Below are 22,884 nucleotides of genomic sequence, written 5' to 3' on the forward strand. Positions count from 1 at the left end.
GCTACCCCTCCTTTTAATTGCAAAGCATTACTGACAAACATTTTATAACCCCTCAAACTCAATTCACTCCCTAACCTATGGTTATGCTCCTGCAAAAAACATACATCCACATCAAACCTTCGTAAAAACCACTCTAACCAAACCCTTTTTACCTCAGATTTAAGCCCATTGACATTTATTGTGACACACTTGAATTTGCCAGAAGAGGGGGTTTACCCCTATGCCGCTGTATCTTACTCACTTCACCTTTCTCAGTACCTGTACCATTTTTATCCTTTTTTCTAACCTGTCCACCAGCCCCTCCTTGCCCCCCCCACTGATCTTCCCCGGTACACCCCCTCCCCTGCTTGCCTTTTCCCCTACCACTACCCATGACTTCTTCCCGGGTCTCTGCCCAGGTGTTAAAACCTCATCTAGGTCAAAAGCACCCGCAGTTCTTTTTCGTGAGCTCTCACTCACACACAAATCTACGTCCTGCACGTCCTCCTGATGGACTTCCACCACCACTTCCATGTCCTCTCTGTCATTCCTCGGACCCTTCACCTGTCCCTGCTGCTCAACCATCAGCTGCATCTCACTTGACTTCTCAGGACCATCCTCCCCGGCCACCTTCTCTTCGAAAAACTCCTGCAGAACCGCTTCCAGCAGCTTCTCCTGGGTAGACTCTTCCACGTCCACCCGTCCCTCAGGCGATGGGGGCCCCTCCCCTGTCACCTCCGGGAGGGTAACACAGGTACCGACCGTCGATACTTCCCGTTCTACTTCTTCGCTCCATCTACCACTCGTCACTGCTTCCTCCTCTCGCAACTCAGGCATCAACTCACATGGTCTCTGCTCCACTGCCAACGTACCAGGAGCCCTGGTAGGCTGCTTTCTAGGACACTGTGCTGCCATATGTTCATATGAGCTACAGAGTCGACAGGTCTTTCTCTGGCCGGCATAGTGTACAAAGACTTGCGTCCTGGACTCCACCAGCATGACATAGGACGGTATAGGCCTAGCCAACGTCATTTTGAGGGTATAAGAACCCTCAGGTCTTCCCTTATATGGCCCCTCTGTCCATACTCCCATCGTTGCCGAATGGACTTTTCCGTAGTTATGGAATACCTCCTGTATACTATACGCCGTCGCCTCGAAAGGGACATTTCTCACCTTCACCCATGTGTAGTACCTGGATACGTCATGCAGAACAACCTCCACTGCCGAGTTCACTGTCACCTTCCTCTCCTGGTACTCGTCAACAAGTCTGTCGTAGACGCCGGTATGATTCAGTTTCAGGAAAACTCTGTTCATCCCATTTAAGGCAACACCATAAACTTCCTCGTTGGGGACACCATAGGCGTCCCTGATGATAGCAGGCAGCAATGTATGCATCGTAGTTCCAGTAAGTGTGCCACGTATCAGCTGTATACAAACAGTGTTAATCCTCTGTCCCACTCGGTACGCCATTTTGTCTTCTAGTTGCTAAAGGTCACCACCAGAGGGCAGGTGTAGCTACTAGGCGTGCGTCCTCTCTCCCCGGAGGTCGAGAGACGAATGTTGCAACCCCTGAATGGGTTACAATGATTATTATGTATATATGTAATGTATATTATCTTTTCATATAATTTTATATTGCTTATATTTGCGATAATAGCTAAATCGTAAATGTATGACTTTATATTATTATTTGACTGTTATATTGTTATTTAGCTTATGTTGTTAGGATGTATATAAAATGTGCTCAGTTAGGCTTGATTGTCAAACTACTGTAATTATCGCTTGTCGCTCGTTATACTGCCGGCTTCTGAGCTGCAGTTGTCCATGTAGCTATCACGTGATCGAGGGGGGGGTGTCCTCACCTCTTGTGAAGTAGTCAGTCTGCTGGAGACTCGCTTGGTGGTTGGACAGATTGTCTGTCTGACAGTCTGCTGGAGACTCGCTTGCTGGTTGGACAGATTGTCTGTCTGACAGTCTGCTGGAGACTCGCTTGGTGGTTGGACAGATTGTCTGTCTCATTATTCTTGTTAGTTCTGTAGAACTTTGTTCACAGAACATTGTATAGACTTAGTGATTTTCGACGTTGTACTGAGGTTGTGTGTCACATAGACACTCTGAGTATCTCAGGTCCTTAGCTATAGCTTCTGACCTAATTTTGTACTGGTTCCTGTGTATTGTCACAGTCACAGTTTTTCCTATGCTGAACGTAGATTCAGTTTTATGGGAGTTTTGTAACTTTTGTGGAGGATCTGCAGATGGTCCCTACTTAGTGTCGTTATATTATCTCCTTGTTCCTGATTCTGTGTCGCAGTCGCTTGATATTGCATTGCTATTGGGCTTAGCATTCTTTGTTGTTCAAGCAGACTGTTCGGGTTGCCAGTCGGTCAAGAAGTTAGTTTATTTGAGGACTTTGTCAGTCACTTGTTTAAGTCTTATTCGAGTCTTGAGACATAGCTAACTACTTAAGAGCACTTACACGCATACACACACTTGTACATATTTGTAATATCTTATTAAATGTTAATGTACCTGACGGTACTTAAGAATTATAAATGTGATATGTGCTTTCAGCACAATAATATTGAACTCGAGAGATTGATTTTATTTTGATTGCTGTAATTAATTTAATTTGATAATATACCTCTAGACAACTTATAGACTTAATAAATTTATTAAATTTTAATTTCTCTAGTTAGTAGCCTACCAGTTGTAATCCTAAAGCACTATTGAATAATACAGAATTTTAATGGATAATTGGACAAGGATACTGACTACTTGTTACGAAAACCCAGTAACAGGCTGGATGCTAGAAGGGCAGTCCTTTCTAGTATTCACTGGAGATCTCTAAGCTTTTAGAATCGCGTTTTTTGTAACAAAGATCTACATTATTTAGATGTGGCATGGTTATTGTCCTGTCCAACATTTAGAACTTTGCATTTGTCTATATTAAACTGCATCTACTTCTCCGACCACTGCATCAGTCTATTCAAATCTTCCTGGAGTGCTCGAATGTCCTCGTCAGAATGAATTCGACGGCCTATTTTGGTGTCATCGGCAAACTTGCCGATGTCGCTCTTTATGCCCTCATCTATGTCGTTTATGTAGATTGTGAACTAGGGGGCCCAACACTGACCCCTGTGGAACACCGCTCGTGACGCTTCCCCACTCTGATTTCTCCCCATTTATGCAAACTCTCTGCTGCCTATTTGTCAACCATGCCTCTATCCAGGAAAAAATTTCTCCTCCTATTCCATGTGCTTTAATTTTCCTCAATAGTCTCTGATGTGGGACCCTGTCAAAAGCCTTACTGAAGTCCATATACACAATATCATATTCATTACCATGATCTACCTCCTCAAATACCTTAGTGAAAAAAGTTAATAAATTCGTAAGGCAGGAACGCCCCTTTGTAAAACCATGCTGAGATTCGTTGATTAATTTATGCTTTTCAAGGTGGCTACGAACTGCCTCGGCAATTATTGATTCCATAAATTTTCCCACTATGGAGGTTAGGCTTATTGGTCTATAGTTCGAAGCTAAGGACCTGTCACCTGCTTTGAAAATAGGTATCACATTTGCCATTTTCCACTTATCTGGCACCATGCCAGTTTGTAGTGATATGTTGAAAAGATTAGCCAAAGGTGTGCTAAGCTCCTCTTTACATTCCTTTAGAACCCTTGCATACAGTTCATCAGGGCCTGGGGATTTGTTAGGTTTTAATTTATCTATTTGCCTAAGGACCATGTCACTTGTGACCCTAATCGTGCACAGTTTATTATCATCCTGTTCTACATAATTTATCATTACTGGAATATCGCTGGTATCCTCCTGTGTAAAAACTGAGAGGAAGTATGTGTTAAAAATTCTACACATTTCCTTATCACTGTCAGTGAGCTGACCCGAGGAACTTTTGAGTGGGCCTATCTTGTCCCTGATCTTACTTCTGTATACCTGAAAGAATCCTTTTGGGTTAGTCTTCGATACTCTTGCAACTTTAACCTCATAATCTCTTTTTGCTTTTCTAATTCCCTTTTTTATTTCTCTCTTTAACTGAATATATTGATTTCTTAATTGCCCCTCTCCTCTTTTGATTTGCCTATATATGCCTCTCTTTTGACCAATCAGATATTTTAATCTATTGTTCATCCATTTAGGATCATTTTTGTTTGATCTGATTTCCCTATTTGGAACATAATTTGACTGAGCAGCTAGAACTATGCCCTGGAAAGCATCATATCGGCAATCATCACCACCTACCTGACCCTTAGTCAGGTCATTCCAGTTCAGCCCACCTAAGTAATTTTTCAGTCCTATGAAATCAGCCAAGCGAAAGTCAGGGACGGAGACTTGATTGCCATTATTAGGGGAATTCCATGATATATTAAAACTGAGTGATTTGTGATCACTTTCCCCAAGCTCATCATTAACCTCAAGATTATTAATTAGTGTTTCCCTACTGGCAAGAACCAAGTCAAGGAGGTTATTTCCCCTAGTTGGCTCTGTCACAAACTGTTTTAAAAAACAATCCTGGATCGTATCAAGAAAGTCACCTGACTCTAAATTTCCTGTCAAATTGCTCCAGTCAATCTGTCTATAGTTGAAATCTCCCATTAGCACAACATTTTCGTATGTAGATGCCTTACGAATTTCGTCCCATAGAAGTTTACTGCACTCCCTATCAAGATTTGGGGCCCTGTAAATCACACCCAAAATTAGTTTTTCTCGGCCCTCGAGAAGCTGTAACCAAACAGATTCAGTGGCTGACGCTTCTAATTTTATATCTTGTCTAACACAACAATTTAAATTGTCTCTGACATACATCGCTACTCCACCACCTTTCCTGTTGACCCTGTCAGTGTGGAATAATTTATAGCCTTGTATGTAACATTCAGAGGGCATCTCTCTATCTTTCAGATTGAGCCAGGTCTCTGTTATAGCAATGATATCTATGTTTCCTGAACTTGCAATTAATCTTAGCTCATCTATCTTGTTTCTTACACTCCTGTTATTAGTATAATAGACCTTAAGGGAGCTAGTCCCTTGCTGCCCTCTGCTGTCTCTCTTTGTTTGCTGACCTGATCTATTGTCTTTATTTCCCAGCAATTTACACCAATTGCCCTAGACAACCATTCATTTCCTACTCCCCTTCTAGGCAAGATGCTACATATGATTGGGATCCCTCCCTTAGACTTAATGAAATCTATAGCTGACCTGTACTTATCTAGCAGCTCTTCTCTCCTACCCTTCCCAATATCATTTCCACCAGCACTGAGACAGATAATGGGCTTGTTCCCATTACCTGACATGATATTATCCAGCCTGTTGACAATGTCCCCAACACCAGCTCCAGGGAAGCACACTCTATCTCTCATCTTCTTATTTCTATTACAAAAAAGCACGGTCAATATATCTTACCTGAGAGTCACCAACCACAAGTATGCGCTTACCTCCATTAGCAGGGGCAGTAGTACCCTTACCTTCACTGGCCACTGAAGTACATTCATCCTGAAGAACAGAGAAGCGATTTCCTACCTTCAGATCTTCACTCTTAACTTTCCTTACTCTGATGCGCCTTCCATCTTATGATCGGCTTCAAAGTTGTTAGGTAAGACACATATGCAACAGTTAGGTATCTTTATTATGAAACGTTTCGCCTACACAGTAGGCTTCTTCAGTCAAGTACAGAAAAGTTGATAGAAGCAGAAGATACTTGAAGACGATGTAATCAGTCCATCACCCTTAAAGTTTTGAGGTGGTCAGTCCCTCAGTCTGGAGAAGAGCATTGTTCCATAGTATGAAACAATATGGAGATGAAGTGACAGGATGGAGCTTTTTATAGCGCCAAGAGGTGAGACGTAGGCCACTAGGAGAGGTAAGAACTCAGATGTTGAGAGGTCAGGTCCCTCTCAAATCCAGCCGCTCTCACTAGTGGAAGTTGTCGAAGTTGATTGCAGGTCTGTACCAAGATACCCTTGTGTTGCAGTGTCTGACAGATTGAACATTAAAATGGTATAAAATTTAAGGGTGATGGACTGATTACATCGTCTTCAAGTATTCTTCTGCTTCTATCAACTTTTCTGTACTTGACTGAAGAAGCCTACTGTGTAGGCGAAACGTTTCATAATAAAGATACCTAACTGTTGCATATGTGTCTTACCTAACAACCTGTCGGTATTTTATACCATTTTAATGTTCAATAACAAGTACTTTTCGGCTTTGCTTAATGTCTAAGATGAATCATCCTGTGAACAGCAGGCAAAACTAAAACAGTAATCCTGATTGAAAAAAAACAGAAGGCCTAACTTTAAAAACAGTAGGCCTGATTTTATAAACCACCAACCATAACTTTAATCAACAGTGTGCTGAAAATTTCCAGCCAAGACAGGACTCGCAGCAATGGTTTTAAGTTGGAAAAATTCAGATTCAGGAAGGATATAGGAAAGCACTGGTTTGGTAATAGAGTTGTGGATGAGTGGAACAAACTCCCGAGTACAGTTATTGAGGCTAAAACGTTGTGTAGTTTTAAAAATAGGTTAGATAAATACATGAGTGGGTGTGGGTGGGTGCGAGTTGGACCTGACTAGCTTGTGCTGCTCCATCCTTGAGTGGGGATGACCAGACGGGGTGGGTCTTTGGGATAATCCGGGGGAAACATGGACCTGCTCCTCGTGGGTCAGTAGGCCCGTTGCAGTGTTCCTTCTTTCTTATGTTCTTATGTTCTTATATCAGAGATTATTTTGACTGTTTTCTTGGGTAATGGGAGGCAGTCAGGACTTATCCGAGGCAAGGAGGGCAGCTGCAACTCCTTGGACCAAGAGCCTTTCATCAAGATCAATTTTCACCAAAATCAGATGAGATGTGAGCCAATTCACTTTTTTCTATCGCAAATGTAATTGATAATTAACTTATATGCAAGTGAATAAAGAGAAACGTGGACGGGAAGCTCGAGATTAATTATTATCATTATAATAAAAAATAAGCACTAAACCTACAAGGGTCTTATAGCTCCGAGATTAATAGGTCCAGGGATTTACCACTGAACTACGGGGCTTCTAATAGGAAAATTTTACGGAAGGCACCGCTGTGATCTGTCTGTGTTAGTGGCTACTGTCTGTGTCAGTGGCTATTGTCTGTGTCAGTGGCTGCTGTCTGTGTCAGTGGCTATTGTCTGTGTCAGTGGCTACTGTCTGTGTCAGTGGCTATTGTCTGTGTCAGTGGCTACTGTCTGTGTCAGTGGCTACTGTCTGTGTCAGTGGCTACTGTCTGTGTTTGTGGCTACTGTCTGTGTCAGTGGCTACTGTCTGTGTCAGTGCCTACTGTCTGTAACCCAACTGTCCTTTCCCACAGCCTATGAACTCAGTTTAACTCGTAATGAAAGACTGTCGGTGAATAAACAGAAAGGTTTGAGCCTCCCGTTCACCTTTCTGTTTATTCATTGACAGTCGCTTATTACGAATTAAACTGAGTTCGTACGTGTAAGTGTATATAGTATAGAAGAATGGTTCAGAGAACTGACAAGTTGATGAATTAGACACATGTGCAACACTTGGGTATCTTTATTGAGGAAACGTTTAGCCACACAGTGGCTTCATCAGTCCATACAAAGGAGAAAAGTGAAGAACAGGAGTTTGAGGTAATCAGTCCCTCAATCTTGAGTCGATGGAGTCAGTCCATCAATCTTGAAAAGAATACAGCATATGTGCGAAGAAGTGGCTTACATACTGTAGGCAGGAGAGGTGCAGCAGTCGTAGGTGGTATAACATTTGACCAATGTGAAAGTAGGTCGTCCCCGAGGGTTAGGCAAGTGAAGAATTCCCTGTTTTAAGATCCCATGATGTTGCTGTGTCAGACAGGGATGTAGATAAATGGTTCAGAGAACCGAATACAGCAAATGAATACATATTCTGTATTCTATTCAAGATTGATGGACTGACCACATCGACTCAAGGCTGAGGGACTGATTACCTCAAACTCCTCCTGTTCTTCACTGATGACTGATGAAGCCACTGTGTGGCGAAACGTTTCCTCAATAAAGATACCCAAGTGTTGAATATGTGTCTAATTGATCAAGTGTATATATTGTTATTTATTGTGGGTTAAATAAAACGAAATACACTAATTGTGAATTCTTTTATTCCTAATTAACGCACCGTTGTCGTTGAACAGTAAATGGGCGGCAAGCACAACAAATCATATATACATATTTAAATAGAATAAATTAGAAATAAATAACAGAATTAAAGGCAAAATAGATTACTGTTTGGCACATACGTTTACTTCAGCTCGAGTGTTCCTCTCGTCTCTCTGATAAAAAAATGTATATCTTTGGACAAATTTAATTTAGTTTCGTATTTAATTAAACGAAAGAAAAGTACGAACATGGTTTCGTTAAATCTGGCAAATGTAGGATGTTTGAGACTGCGACTCAAGTTTAATCTTCCAATATCACAGACAAAAATTTAACAGGAAAAATCGAGGACCGACCAGGAATGCTCAAGCGATAATGCCGATGCAGTGAACACATTAAATGCGCTAAATGCCCACTTCATGCCTTAAGTTACTGAGCTAACTAGTGTCAGGCAGATCAAAGGAGTGAGGAAAGGTGAGAAATGATCATGAGACACGAAAGGAATGTGTGATACAGAAGGAAGGAGCTACAGAATGAACGGACAACACTGCAGACAAAGAAGAGATAAGAAACGGGAAGAAACATAAGGAAGGAGACAGAAGGAAGGAACAAGAAATACAGGAACAAAATACGGCAGGCTGATAAACTGTGCAACAACAATTACAATAACTGGGAACATAGGGATGTATAAGGTAGTAGTGTAGTTAGCGATGAATATGTGTGGTTGTGGCGGAGATCTGGCCTCTGTCTTCTCGGAGGAACCCGATGACTGGCTAACGATGGGTTAATTCTCGTGGTTAATATTTGTTGTTGCTATTGTTCCCCTCAAGGAAGGTTCCTTGATGTTGGTGAGGGGCTCTTGATTTAGGGAATAGGATCTGTGCTCCAGTTCCCTAAATTAAGCCTGAATGCCTTCCACATCCCCCCCCAGGCGCTGTATAATCCTCCGGGTTTAGCGCTTCCCCCTTGATTGTAATAATAGTAATGTTGCTATTGTTGCTTTTTGAAAGTGGTTGGGGGCGTGTTGGTTGGTTGATGGGGTGTGGTGTAGTGGTGTTGGTTATAGTGGTGATTGTAGCTGGTATGATGGGTGTGGCATTGAGAGTGTGGCGCTTATCTTTGTGGTTGCTTATTGTGGTTGTACTGTGCTTGTGCTCGTTGTGTTGTAGTTGTGTTGTGATTGTATTGTGAGTCTGCCGGTTGTGTTTTGGTTGTGCTGATTGTGTTGACATTTTGAAGCAACGAGACCACCTATAATCCAGTTATCAGTTTTTGTGTAAAACTCTCCCGTTTACAAACCACAAGATATACAATTTTCTCATTTCTCTTAGTATATAAGATCTTTATATAAAACTTTAGTAGAGACGTCCTGTTTAAAGCGTATACATGTTAGTGTATTAAATCAGTTTCGAGCAGATCGGAACGAGAAAATGTTACAAATGAAGAGTTACAATGCAAATCCTAATATAGATTCTATTTCAAATCTTTGAGCACTAGGAGTGAAGATTCACTATACAAGAATCTCCACCTCCTGGTCTGTCGTGAACAGCAGGTAAATTTCTCTCCATGTACAAGGGAGGGAGACAAGCACTAGGGTCTGTATTGCAACAACCCTGACATAGATAAATGCTTCACTATGTTTCCCTGTAATGTGCATAAGCGTTCAACGCAATTTATCTTTTTATGAAGGGTCATGGAACGTAAGTGCCAGTGTTATGGTATGGTAGCAGCAAGTTTGACGATCAAATATATGTAAATCCGGACAATAGTAACTGAGATGTATGTTTAAAGCTATATATACAAAGCACTTAATGATTGATACTTGCTGTTTATTACAGAAAATAGGACGCCAGACAACATATTTTTACTGTGAATGACGTCTTAATTGTTTACAAATCTGAATCGAAACAATCAGGTACCAACGTAGGACCTCAGTGCCAAAGACGAAGGCTTGTTAATTACGCTAAGAACGAGGACGTGTATTCACAAAGTGTCTGAATATAAAATAACTCCAGGAGATCATCAAGTATGGGAATGAGTGGATCATCTTTAGGGCGTCGTCGAACTCCTATTTCCAATTATTTTTTAATAAAAAAGTCTAAAACACCTTTGTATATCTTATTGATACCAAAGGCGCAACATGTGAGTGTAGTGACGAGAGCCACTAAAAATGTCCTTATAATGCCATCAGTTACACCCACAAGCCCCTAGCTGGCGACTACCCTCCCTCCTGCAGTATTTAGCATTCAGAGCATCACAGAAAAGTTAAGTTCTTCCACAGTGAAGCGTCGACCATCTTGAGAGTGGGGCTCCTTACTCATCGCCGAAGAAGCGATTCAAATCGGCGATCGTGAGACGGATGGCTCCTGATAAGCGCAAGTGGGCCGCTTGCAGCTTCTTCATGCAGGGCGGAAGATCTGCTTGCAACTTACATCTCTGTAGCGTTTCAGAGTAGCCGTAGCCTGTTGGACACTTGTAGCGGAGACCTGCAAGAAGGTAGCGAGTGATAATGTAAAAAGAATTGTTTGCAGTTAATATGTATATATATATATATATATATATATATATATATATATATATATATATATATATATATATATATATATATATATATATATATATATATATATATATATATATATGAAAATAAGCCAGCAGTGACCTTCCTGGGTTATTTCTGGTTTACTCCTTGTTAATGATAATAAAATCATTAACAAGGAGCATTATCATTAACAATTAACAAATAACCCAGAATAACCCAAGAAGGTCACTGCTGGCTTATTTTCGTTGGGTCCTTTGATGGTCTTACCCAGAATGCGTCTTGTAAACTGTGCTAGGTGTAAAGTTGTAGGGAAACATGCTCAACGTTTTTCCACTTCTGCAGGGATCAAATCCGATTTTTTCAAAGGTGAGCTGAGAGCGCTATTACTTACGATATTACTTAGAGACGGTGACCGTCAATCAAAATAATCTACAGTCTGTACCTTGAAGATAAATGGTTCAGAGAACCCACAAGTCGATAAATTAGACACATATTCAACACTCTTTTCAAGACTGATGAACTGATTAAATCCACTCAAGGCTGAGGGATTGATTACCTCAAACTCCTCCTGTTCTTCACCATTCCCCTTTGTATGGACTGATGAAGCCACTGTGTGGCGAAACGTTTCCTCAATAAAGATACCCAAGCGTTGCACATGTGTCTAATTTATCAGTCTGTACCTTCTCTGGAACTGACAATATAAGCAAAAAATTTCCTATTTGCAAAAGCGAGAAAACCTTCTCACCTTTAAGTTTGCCGTTCAGCGTCTCGAAGCACCTGTAAAAGCGAACGCAGTCTCCTTCGAAGGGATAATAGCCGGGTGCTGGGCAGTCGAACTGGCTCGATTCATCCAGCTGTGGAGGGCAATAGCACAGGTAAAAATATTAAATACTTTAATAAAAGAATGATGGGTAAATTACCCATACATGTGGTAAAACAAAACAGTTAAAAAGCCGACAATGTTTTATTCATGAATAAATTCAATTTTGCAATAACCTCTTGGGCCAAATATGAAACTGACAGTTTGAAATATTTAATCTCTATACTTTTTTATTGGGTCTGAGGAGAGAAAAAATTATGCAAATAACTATACCGAAAAAAAAGTGTGAAAAGAGCGGAATAAATATACTTATATTGTAGTTTAATCATGGAACGGGTGGGGCTTGAGCCCATGACAAGTGTGTTAACCACTCGGCGAGGTTGGCGCAATCCAGGTTACCAGTTATATTGTAGTTTACTGTGAAAGTGATCCGTTTTCTATATGAAACCTACCTCCCAAATTTTCTCTGTTGTAGTCTGGACTATGACTTCTGTGGTCGCCTCGATAGGTGAATCTGTCGTGTTCTGGATGGGCGTGCTCTCGGAGGAGGAAGATGTGGTCACCGAAGTCCCAACTCCTTCTACCGATGTGGCCACCGAAGTCGCAACTCCCTCTATTGACGTAGCCACTGAAGTCGCAGGTCCCCCTACTGACGTAGCCACCGCAGTCGCAGTTCCTGTGGTGCCTGTGCTAGCAGTTCCCTGTACTGGCGTAACCTGGGGTGTCGGATACTGGGCGAGGTTCCCGCTACATTTTGTTGTATCGTCTGTAAGAGCAAAATATGTTAGTTATTGAATGTAAATATTTCTATTGTAATGGAAAAAATCGAAAATATTTATCATGCATCTTGTTACATTTTCATGTCAAGCTGTAATGCAGAGTGATATGTGGAAGTAAATTTATTCAGGTATACACAAATACAGTTACATAGATTATCATACATAGCAGCATATGTGTAGAGAACTTAGGATAACCCAAAAAAGTCAGAGTCACGACTGACAGTAAACAGGACCAATTTGAGACTTACCAGAGTAGGAACACTGCTGAGTTTCCTCATCGAAGATAAGATTTGCCGGACAAGTAAAGATAGGGATGTTCCAGTTGAGGCCATCCCAGATGCAATAGTAGTAGTTGTTGCAGTAGAGCGGGTGGCGACGGTACTTATTGTCGTGGTAACACAAGAGAGCGAAGGGTGGCGGAGTAACACTGGTAACACCCGTTCCTCCAGGACCTCCAGGAACTCCAGGGGTTCCAGCACTTCCAGGGAATCCAGCACTTCCAGATGCTCCAGGGGTTCCAGGTGTTCCTGCACCTCCAGGTACTCCAGGGGTTCCAACACTTCCAGCAACTCCAGGGGTTCCAGCACTTCCAGGGAATCCAGCACCTCCAGGTGCTCCAGGGGTTCCAGGTGTTCCTGCACTTCCAGGTACTCCAGGTGTTCCAGCACCTCCAGGGACTCCAGGTGTTCCAGCACCTCCAGGGACTCCAGGTGTTCCAGCACTTCCAGCTAATCCAGCACCTCCAGGTGTTCCTGCAGCTCCAGGAACTCCAGGGGTTCCAGCACTTCCAGGGAATCCAGCACCTCCAGGTGCTCCAGGGGTTCCAGGTGTTCCTGCAGTTCCAGGAACTCCAGGGGTTCCAGTACGTCCAGGGAATCCAGCACCTCCAGGCGCTCCAGGGGTTCCAGGTGTTCCTGCACTTCCAGATGCTCCAGGTGTTCCAGCACCTCCAGGGACTCCAGGAACTCCAGGAACTCCAGGAACTCCAGGGGTTCCAGTACTTCCAGGGAATCCAGCACCTCCAGGTGTTCCAGCACTTCCAGGTACTCCAGGGGTTCCAACACTTCCAGCAACTCCAGGGGTTCCAGCACTTCCAGGGAATCCAGGACCTCCAGGGGTTCCAGCACTTCCAGGGAATCCAGGACCTCCAAGGGTTCCAGCACCTCCAGGGAATCCAGCACCTCCAGGCGCTCCAGGGGTTCCAGGTGTTCCTGCACTTCCAGGTGCTCCAGGTGTTCCAACACCTCCAGGGACTCCAGAAACTCCAGGGGTTCCAGCACTTCCAGCTAATACAGCACCTCCAGGTGCTCCAGGAGTTCCAGGTGTTCCAGCACCTCCAGGGACTCCAGGGGTTCCAGCACTTCCAGCTAATCCAGCACCTCCAGGTGCTCCAGGGGTTCCAGGTGTTCCTGCAACTCCAGGAACTCCAGGGGTTCCAGCACTTCCAGGGAATCCAGCACTTCCAGGTGTTCCAGCACTTCCAGGGACTCCAGCACCTCCAGGAGTCCCAGGGGTTCCTAAAGTTCCAGCACTTCCAGAGGTTCCTGAGGTTTCAGCACTTCCTGGGCTTTCAGCACTTCCTGAGCTTTCATCACTTCCTGGGCTTTCAGCACTTCCAGACACTCCAGCACTTGCAGAACTTACTTGTGTTCCAGAACCTGCCAGGCTATCCGTTCCAGTGGTTCCATTCGTGTCGGGTCCAACAACTACATTTCCTGGAGTGACACTACTGGGTACTGACCCAGGGACATTCCCGGTGCTACCAGGAGCTCCTGGACCTCCAGGAGTACCAGAGCCTCCAGGGGTTCCAGGACCTCCAGGAATTCCAGGACCTTCAGGAGTTCCAGGACCTCCAGGAGTTCCAGAGCCTCCTGGAGTTCCAGGACCACCAGGTACTCCAGGAATTCCGGTGCCACCAGGTATTCCTACACCTCCAGACGCTCCAGGAGTTCCAGGACCACCAGACGTTCCAGGACCTCCAGGTGCTCCTGCATTTCCAGGTACTCCTGCACCTCCAGGCGTTCCAGGTCCTCCAGGCGTTCCAGAACCTCCAAGCACTCCAGGTGTTCCTGTGCTTCCAGGTTCTCCTACACCTCCAGGTATTCCAGATCCTCCAGGCGTTCCAGGACCTCCAGGTGTTCCAGGACCTCCAGGCGTTCCAGGTCCTCCAGGCACTCCAGGTGTTCCAGGTCTTCCTGGTGCTCCAGTACCTCCAGGCGTTCCAGTACCTCCAGCCGTTCCAGGACCTCCTGGCGTTCCAGGTCCTCCAGGCGTTCCAGGTTCTCCAGGCGTTCCAGGACCTCCAGACAATCCAGGTGTTCCAGGTCTTCCAGGCGTTCCAGGACCTCCAGGCGTCCCAGAACCTCCAGCAGTTCCAGGACCACCAGGCGTTCCAGAGCCTCCAGATGTTCCTGTACTTCCAGGTATTCCAACACCTCCAGGCGTTCCAGGACTTCCAGGCGTTCCAGGGCCTCCAGGTGTTCCAGGACTTCCAGGTGTTCCAGGGCCTCCAGATGTTCCTGTACTTCCAGGTAGTCCTATACTTCCAGGAATTCCTAGGTCTCCAGTAGTTCCAGGTCGTCCAGGAGTTCCAGGAGTTCCAGGACCTCCAGGAGTTCCAGGACCTCCAGGCGTACCAGGTCTTCCAGATCCTCCAGGCACTCCAGGTGTTCCTGTACTTCCAGGTATTCCTACACTTCCAGGAATTCCTAGGCCTCCAGCAGTTCCGGGTCCTCCAGGAGTTCCAGGACTTCCAGGCGTTCCAGGACCTCCAGGAGTACCAGGTCCTCCAGGTGTTCCAGGACTTCCAGGCGTTCCAGGCCCTTCAGACACTCCAGGTGTTCCCGTACTTCCAGGTACTCCTGCAATTCCAGGAATTCCAAGGCCTCCGATAGCTCCAGGACCTCCAGGTGTTCCAGGACCTCCAGACGTTCCAGGTATTCCAGGTGTCCCAAGACCTCCAGGCAATCCAGGTGTTCCAGGTCCTCCAGGCATTCCAGAACTTCCAGGCGTTCCAGGACCTCCAGGCGTACCAGGTCCTCCAGGTGTTCCAGGACCTCCAGGCGTTCCAGGACCACCAAGCATTCCAGGACCTCCAGGTGTTCCTGTACTTCCAGGTATTCCAACACCTCCAGGTGCTCCAGGACTTCCAGGCGTTCCAGGGCCTCCAGGTGTTCCAGGACCTCCAGGCGTGCTAGGTTCTACAGGCGTTCCAGGACCTCCAGGTGTGACAGGTCCTCCAGGCGTTCCAGGTACTCCAGGCGTTCCAAGACCTCCAGGCAATCCAGATGTTCCAGGTCCTCCAGGCGTTCCAGGACCTCCAGGTGCTCCAGGACCACCAGGCGTTCCAGGGCTTCCAGGACCACCAGGCGTTCCAGGACCTCCAGATGTTCCAGGACCTCCAGGTGTTCCAGGTACTCCAGGCGTTCCAAGACCTCCAGGCAATCCAGGCGTTCCAGGTCCTCCAGGCGCTCCAGGACCTCCAGGTGCTCCAGGACCACCAGGCGTTCCAGGGCCTCCGGGTGTTCCAGGACCTCCAGGCGTGCCAGGTCCTACAGACGTTCCAGGACCTCCAGGTGTTCCAGGACCTCCAGGCGTTCCAGGTACTCCAGGCGTTCCAAGACCTCCAGGCAATCCAGATGTTCCAGGTCCTCCAGGCGTTCCAGGACCTCCAGGTTCTCCAGGACCACCAGGCGTTCCAGGGCTTCCAGGACCACCAGGCGTTCCAGGGCTTCCAGGACCACCAGGCGTTCCAGGACCTCCAGGTGTTCCAGGACCTCCAGGTGTTCCAGGTACTCCAGACGTTCCAAGACCTCCAGGTAATCCAGGAGTTCCAGGTCCTCCAGGCGTTCCAGGACCTCCAGGTGCTCCAGGACCACCAGGCGTTCCAGGGCCTCCGGGTGTTCCAGGACCTCCAGGCGTGCCAGGTCCTACAGACGTTCCAGGACCTCCAGGTGTTCCAGGACCTCCAGGCGTTCCAGGTACTCCAGGCGTTCCAAGACCTCCAGGCAATCCAGGAGTTCCAGGTCCTCCAGGCGTTCCAGGACCTCCAGGTGCTCCAGGACCACCAGGCGTTCCAGGGCCTCCGGGTGTTCCAGGACCTCCAGGCGTGCCAGGTCCTACAGACGTTCCAGGACCTCCAGGTGTTCCAGGACCTCCAGGCGTTCCAGGTACTCCAGGCGTTCCAAGACCTCCAGGCAATCCAGATGTTCCAGGTCCTCCAGGCGTTCCAGGACCTCCAGGTGCTCCAGGACCACCAGGCGTTCCAGGGCTTCCAGGACCACCAGGCGTTCCAGGGCTTCCAGGACCACCAGGCGTTCCAGGACCTCCAGGTGTTCCAGGACCTCCAAGTGTTCCAGGTACTCCAGGCGTTCCAAGACCTCCAGGCAATCCAGGAGTTCCAGGTCCTCCAGGCGTTCCAGGACCTCCAGGTGCTCCAGGACCACCAGGCGTTCCAGGGCCTCCGGGTGTTCCAGGACCTCCAGGCGTGCCAGGCCCTACAGGCGTTCCAGGACCTCCAGGTGTTCCAGGACCTCCAGGCGTTCCAGGTACTCCAGACGTTCCAAGACCTCCAGGCAATCCAGGTGTTCCGGGTCCTCCAGGCGTTCCAGGGCCTCCAGGTGCTCCAGGACCACCAGGCGTTCCAGGGCCTCCGGGGGTTCCAGGACCTCCAGGCGTGCCAGGTCCTCCAGGCGTGCCAGGTCCTCCAGGAGTGCCAGTGCCTCCAGGTATTCCTATACCTCCAGGGATTCCAGCTCCTCCAGGCAATCCTGTACTTCCAGGCCATCCAGGACCTCCAGATGTTCCACTTCCTCCAGGTAATCCAGGTCCTGGAATGACTCCAGGTGTTCCAGCACCTCCAACAACAACGTTTCCAGGAATGACGCCACTGCTTTCCGAGTCTGGAATGTTTCCAGTGCTTCCAGCGCCACCAGTTCCTCCCGCCCCTCCAGGACCTCCAACTCCAGCTCCACCTACGCTGCCAGGGTATCCGCCACCTCCAGGATATCCGCCGCCTCCAGGGTATCCGCCTCCTCCAGGGTATCCACTGCCTCCAGGGTATCCACCGCCTCCAGGGTATCCACCGCCTCCAGGGTATCCACCACCTCCAGGATATCCACCGCCTCCAGGGTATCCACCGCCTCCAGGGTATCCCCCACTTCCAGATCCACCAACACCTCCGACACTTCCAGGGCCACCAACACCTCCGACACTTCCAGGACCTCCAACACCTCCTGGACCTCCAACGCTCCCAGGGTATCCACCTGCACCTGGCCCTCCAACACTCCCATGGCCACCACCGCCTCCAGGTCCTACAACACCTCCTAGTCCTCCGATTCCTCCTAGTCCACTGCCACCCACGCCTCCAGGAGTTCCAGGGCCTCCAACGCCGCCAGGTCCTCCGACACTTCCAGGGCCTCCAGGGCTTCCAGGGCCTCCTCCGCCACCGGGATATCCACCACTTCCAGCACCACCAACACCTCCTGGGCCTCCGACACTTCCAGAGCTTCCAGGGCCTCCTACGCCGCCAGGGCCTCCAGTGCCCCCGGGATATCCACCACTTCCAGAGCTTCCGGGGATTCCAGGGCCTCCAGGGCTTCCAAGGCCTCCGAGGCTTCCAGGGCCTCCAGAACCTCCAACGCCTCCAGTGCCACCAGGATATCCGCCACTCCCCTGGCCTCCGAGGCTTCCAGGGCCTCCGGGTCTTCCAGGGCTTCCAGGTCCTCCAGAACCTCCAACGTCTCCAGAGCCTCCAGTGCCACCAGGATATCCACCACTCCCCTGGCCTCCGAGGCTTCCAGGGCCTCCGGGACTTCCAGGGCCTCCAGGTCTTCCAGAACCTCCAACGCCTCCAGAGCCTCCAGTGCCACCAGGATATCCACCACTTCCACCAACACTTCCTGGGCCTCCGACACTCCCAGGGCCTCCAGTGCCCCCGGGATATCCATCACTTCCAGAGCCTCCAGTGCTTCCAGATCCTCCAGGGCTTCCAGGTTCTCCAGGGCCTCCAGAACCTCCAACGCCTCCAGAGCCTACAGGATATCCACCACTTCCACCACCACCAGCACCTCCTGGGCTTCCGGCACTTCCAGGTCCTGCAACACCTCCAGAGCTTCCTGGGCCTCCTATGCCGCCAGGGCCTCCAGTCGTCCCTGGATATCCAACACTTCCAGTACCTCCAGGTCTTCCAGAACCTCCAACGCCTCCAGAGCCTCCAGTGCCACCAGGATATCCACCACTTCCACCACCACCAACACCTCCTGGGCCTCCGACACTCCCAGGGCCTCCAGTGCCCCCGGGATATCCACCACTTCCAGAGCCTTCAGTGCTTCCAGATCCTCCAGGGCCTCCAGGGCTTCCAGGTCCTCCAGGGCCTCCAGAACCTCCAACGCCTCCAGAGCCTCCAGGATATCCACCACTTCCACCACCACCAGCACCTCCTGGGCTTCCGGCACTTCCAGGTCCTGCAACACCTCCAGAGCTTCCTGGGCCTCCTAAGCCGCCGGGGCCTCCAGTCGTCCCTGGATATCCACCACTTCCAGGGCCTCCAGGTCTTCCAGAACCTCCAACGCCTCCAGAGCCTCCAGTGCTCCCAGGGTATCCACCACTTCCTGGACCTCCTGCAGAACCTCCGGTACCCACAGTGCCTCCTGACTGATCTGTGCCAGGAGGTTCTGGCAGAGGCAGATTAGCGGCGGCCCCCGAACACTCGGGCGGGTTCTTAACGGCTTTCGGATGGTTGCAGATGTCAAGATCGTCGTCAAAGACGGTACCGAAAGGACAATTGAAACGAAAGACAGAGAAACGCTTCTTGGTGCCCGTCCAGTCGACACAGCGATAGAAGTTGTGGCAGGAACCGGGCTGGGGAAAGAAGCCCTCTTCGGTGCACGGCAGAAGAGCCAGCTTAGTTAGCATGTTGCCCCCGGCAGTTCGCAAGTTCTTGACGGAACCCACGCCGGAGCTCTGCCGCCATATTGGAGTCATCTTGGCAGTCCTACCTCCAGGTTTCAGGTGAGGCTCGTCCATACTCCGCCCTGCAAACCAAAATGATTATTAAGATTTTATTTTTTTTAATATTTCCCCGAGATACACGCCTTGAAATTCTGTGACAAAATTATCAGGTATAACGCGATACACACATGTGTACATACATTTTGTGTTTTTCTTTCTAAACAGAATCGATGAAACTAGCCGACCTGGACTAACCATCTTTTAAAAAATTGTGTTCATGCATTAAAATCTGTATAAATGGTTTTAGAAAACCAACGAGTTAAGAACAGAAGAAAGAAAGAACACTGCAGCAGGCCTAGTGGCCCATGCGAGGCAGGTCCAATTCACCTCCCGGCTTAAACCAATATTAATAACTGATAGTTCCACAAGTATCTCAGTTATCATGCATTTAAAATATTTATGTATGTGAATTAACGTAGCATGCCAGCCTTCAAATTTTACAAAAAACTTAGACACAGAGTTTACAAAAATTGAGGAAATATATTTAAACTTCACGTACTCGCCTCACTAGAGTCTCGAGATAGTTTGTGTTACCGTGTTCACCATCAATGTAATATAGCATTTTCTTAATGTTTAGAATGATTTTCGAGGAGTTATGGCAACAGTGATTGTGTTGCCTTCAGCAACACAATCATTCATTTATAAGATATGGTAACAAGTTCTACCTATAAAGTACAACACAAACACACATACACACACACACACACATGTATTGCACCGAGAAAGTATTGAGAAAGTTGTAAAATGGGCAGAGAGGCTGGATTTTTAAATCAAAATTCCTCACACCCGCATTGTTCAGATACTTTCTTATAAATGACAGATATATTGTTTGTACGAAAGCTACTTATGGGTTGCCTATACAAAGTAATGAAATATGTTAGCTTGAGAATAGTCCTCACAATGGCTATTGGCCTATAATTTTTTTTTTGTGCAACTCTATAGGCTTGAACCTACAAACTCAGACAAGGAAGAAGAGTCTCGGGTTAGGTTAGGTTAAGATTTGTCAGGAAACAGAACAAACGATTCCTCACGCTGGAGCTTTTGGCCACCTGATCGAGGCCTTCCACTGGCTTACCGGTCCACCCCTTTAAAAGTTATGGTTATTTATTTAAAGCATCCACATTCCATAATATAAGAATTATAAATGGTAGCAGAAATTAAATGCATAGCTTATGTAACATACTAATTGGAACGAAAACATAGAATGAACCTTCCGAAGGGTTAAACAACGGTATTAATACATTCCAAGAACAACTTGAAACATACACAAAAACAAATCATAAACAAGTGATTGTAATATACTGCTGAATGTGAATAGGTGTATAACTCACCTGGTTTAGCTTATTTTTTTTCGTATAGTAATAATAATAATAATAATAATAATAATAAACGGTCGACACCATGCCCAGCCCTTCTAGGGTAGGGTAGGGTAGGTGCCTGAGCCAGAGCTTGCAACTCACAAGACTGTCATTCCCATTAGCCCCCTTGGGGCGGGGATGGCAGACCAGAGAGGCCTAGCTTCTCCCTACGAGCCCCGTGAGGGCGGGGAATGTGGCTAGGCCTGAGGACAGTTGATCACAACGGTGAGGAGGTACTTGTGCCTCCTCCCATGGCAGACTTAGGTCTCAGACACTCCCTGGACAGGGAGCCAAGGCCGGGCCACCACTTGGAATAGGCTCGGGCCGGGAGAATACCCGCGAATCAACAAGAATAATAATAAACGAGTGTGATGAGACTCATGGTATGCCTTGGTACTACTACTGCAAATACCATATTCATGATTCCGTCTCACAGAATTATATTAAAAGTATTTGCAATTTGATAAGTAATGGACGGATCACTTGGACAATATTCAGGGTTCTCATTTAATGTCTCGTCCCGTGCTTGCCTACTTAAACCACATTCTGTGAAATTAGTGGTACCTCGGGATACGAACACCTCAAAACTCGAACAATTATGTAAGTGTATTCATGTAAGAGCTTTTGTAAGTATTTGGGGGGGGGGTCTGAAACGGATTAATCTAATTTACATTATTCCTTATGGGAACAAATTCGCTCGGTATCGGCACTCGAACAGCCTTCTGGAAAGAATTAAGTTCGTATCCCGAGGTACCACTAACAAGCACACGAGGCTTGCTGATAGCGGGTGAGAAGTCTTCATTAAGTGTTGAAACAGAACTGCAAACCTAAAAAGTTTTATACAGTATTTTTTTCGGCGAAACTGTAATTTCCAGTGTCTTAAATGTTTGATCCATATAATAATAATAAAGGTCAGAGATTCTATAGGCACTCTGAAGGGGAACAAGATGAAGATTTTATTAGCAAAAATTTAATAAAGCATTTTTAAACAGGGAATAAAAGGAGTGGTGGTGGAAGAAGGTTGTGGTGGGGAGGATAGGGAGGGGTGAAGATGGGTGCAGGTGGGGAGGACAGGGAGGGGTGCAAATGGGGAGGACAGGGAGGGGTGCAGGTGGGGAGACCAGAGAGAGGTGCTGCTGCTTCAGATAGCTTCAGCAAGTTGCGGGTAACTGGGGGAACCACTCCAAGAGCTACACAAGTCAATTATTATATTTGTGATGCGCTAAATCCGTAGGGATCATACAGTGCCTAGAAAGCGATTGATAATGAGGTTTGATTAAAGGGAGGAGGGTAGCTCCAGTTCCTCGGATTAGGAGCCTTTCAGCATCAAATCACCACCCTCCCCCCCCTCACTTGAAGAGTACATGAAGGATGAAGCGAGATAAAGTGTGATCTCCCTCTACCGCATTATGTTTAGCAGTAAAATATATAAAGAAACTGGTAAAATTGCTTAAGTTGTACCTGATACAAAGTTTTACCAGATACCAAATTTAACTCGGTACATACCATAGGCGGCTACGGCGAGAACCAGCAGCAGAAATGGCTTAGTCCCCCCCATCGTCGCGCTGCCACAACTCTGAAGGGAAAAAAATAGCGTTTAGAAAACTCTGTATCTAGGTATACATGCTTTATACTATTAATTTAATTACTGCATACTGAAGAATTAATTTTGCTACCTAAACTGGCTTGTATGTCGGTTTGCGTGTGCCGAGCACTAACAGCCGGTTGATCAGGTCCCAATCCACCGCGATTATAATCAAAACAAGGCGCTAAACCTACTAGGGTGATCCACTGCGAGGCTTGGTCATGGACCGGGCCGCTGGGGCGTTGACTCTCGGATTGACCTCCTGGTATTTTATCCGCCAACAGTCATATGATAACTATATTTTCCTCTTTTATGGTAGGAACTACGAGCATAGTAAACATCCCCTACATATATAAATGAGCTGTGCGCATTGGAGATTTTAAGTATATTTTTAGCAACCTGTTACATTTTCTTTGGCTCAGCTGCGATAACAGTCGCAGGGAGTTATTGCAGTGTTACCTGTGTCTGACCCACCAGCGATAACAGTCGCAGGGAGTTATTGCAGTGTTACCTGTGTCTGACCCACCAGCGATAACAGTCGCAGGGAGTTATTGCAGTGTTACCTGTGTCTGACCCACCAGCGATAACAGTCGCAGGGAGTTATTGCAGTTACCTGTGTCTGACCCACCAGCGATAACAGTCGCAGGGAGTTATTGCAGTGTTACCTGTGTCTGACCCACCA

General features: G+C 47.1%; 1 protein-coding gene across 1 annotated transcript; it reads right to left on the bottom strand.

The window, feature by feature from the left end:
• Window positions 1–8,094: 8,094 nt before the first annotated feature.
• On the bottom strand, window positions 8,095–22,278 carry LOC138851738 (collagen alpha-5(IV) chain-like). Its single transcript, XM_070081165.1, has 5 exons — window positions 22,124–22,278; window positions 12,497–19,282; window positions 11,922–12,235; window positions 11,395–11,503; window positions 8,095–10,593 (listed from the first exon to the last, which is right to left on the bottom strand). The coding sequence occupies exons 1-5, from the start codon at window positions 22,173–22,175 to the stop codon at window positions 10,421–10,423; spliced, it is 7,434 nt and encodes a 2,477-aa protein (XP_069937266.1). The 5' UTR covers window positions 22,176–22,278; the 3' UTR covers window positions 8,095–10,420.
• Window positions 22,279–22,884: the final 606 nt, after the last annotated feature.

This window comes from Cherax quadricarinatus, unplaced genomic scaffold (genome assembly GCF_038502225.1).
Source record: "Cherax quadricarinatus isolate ZL_2023a unplaced genomic scaffold, ASM3850222v1 Contig1867, whole genome shotgun sequence".
Classification (NCBI taxonomy): domain Eukaryota; kingdom Metazoa; phylum Arthropoda; class Malacostraca; order Decapoda; family Parastacidae; genus Cherax; species Cherax quadricarinatus.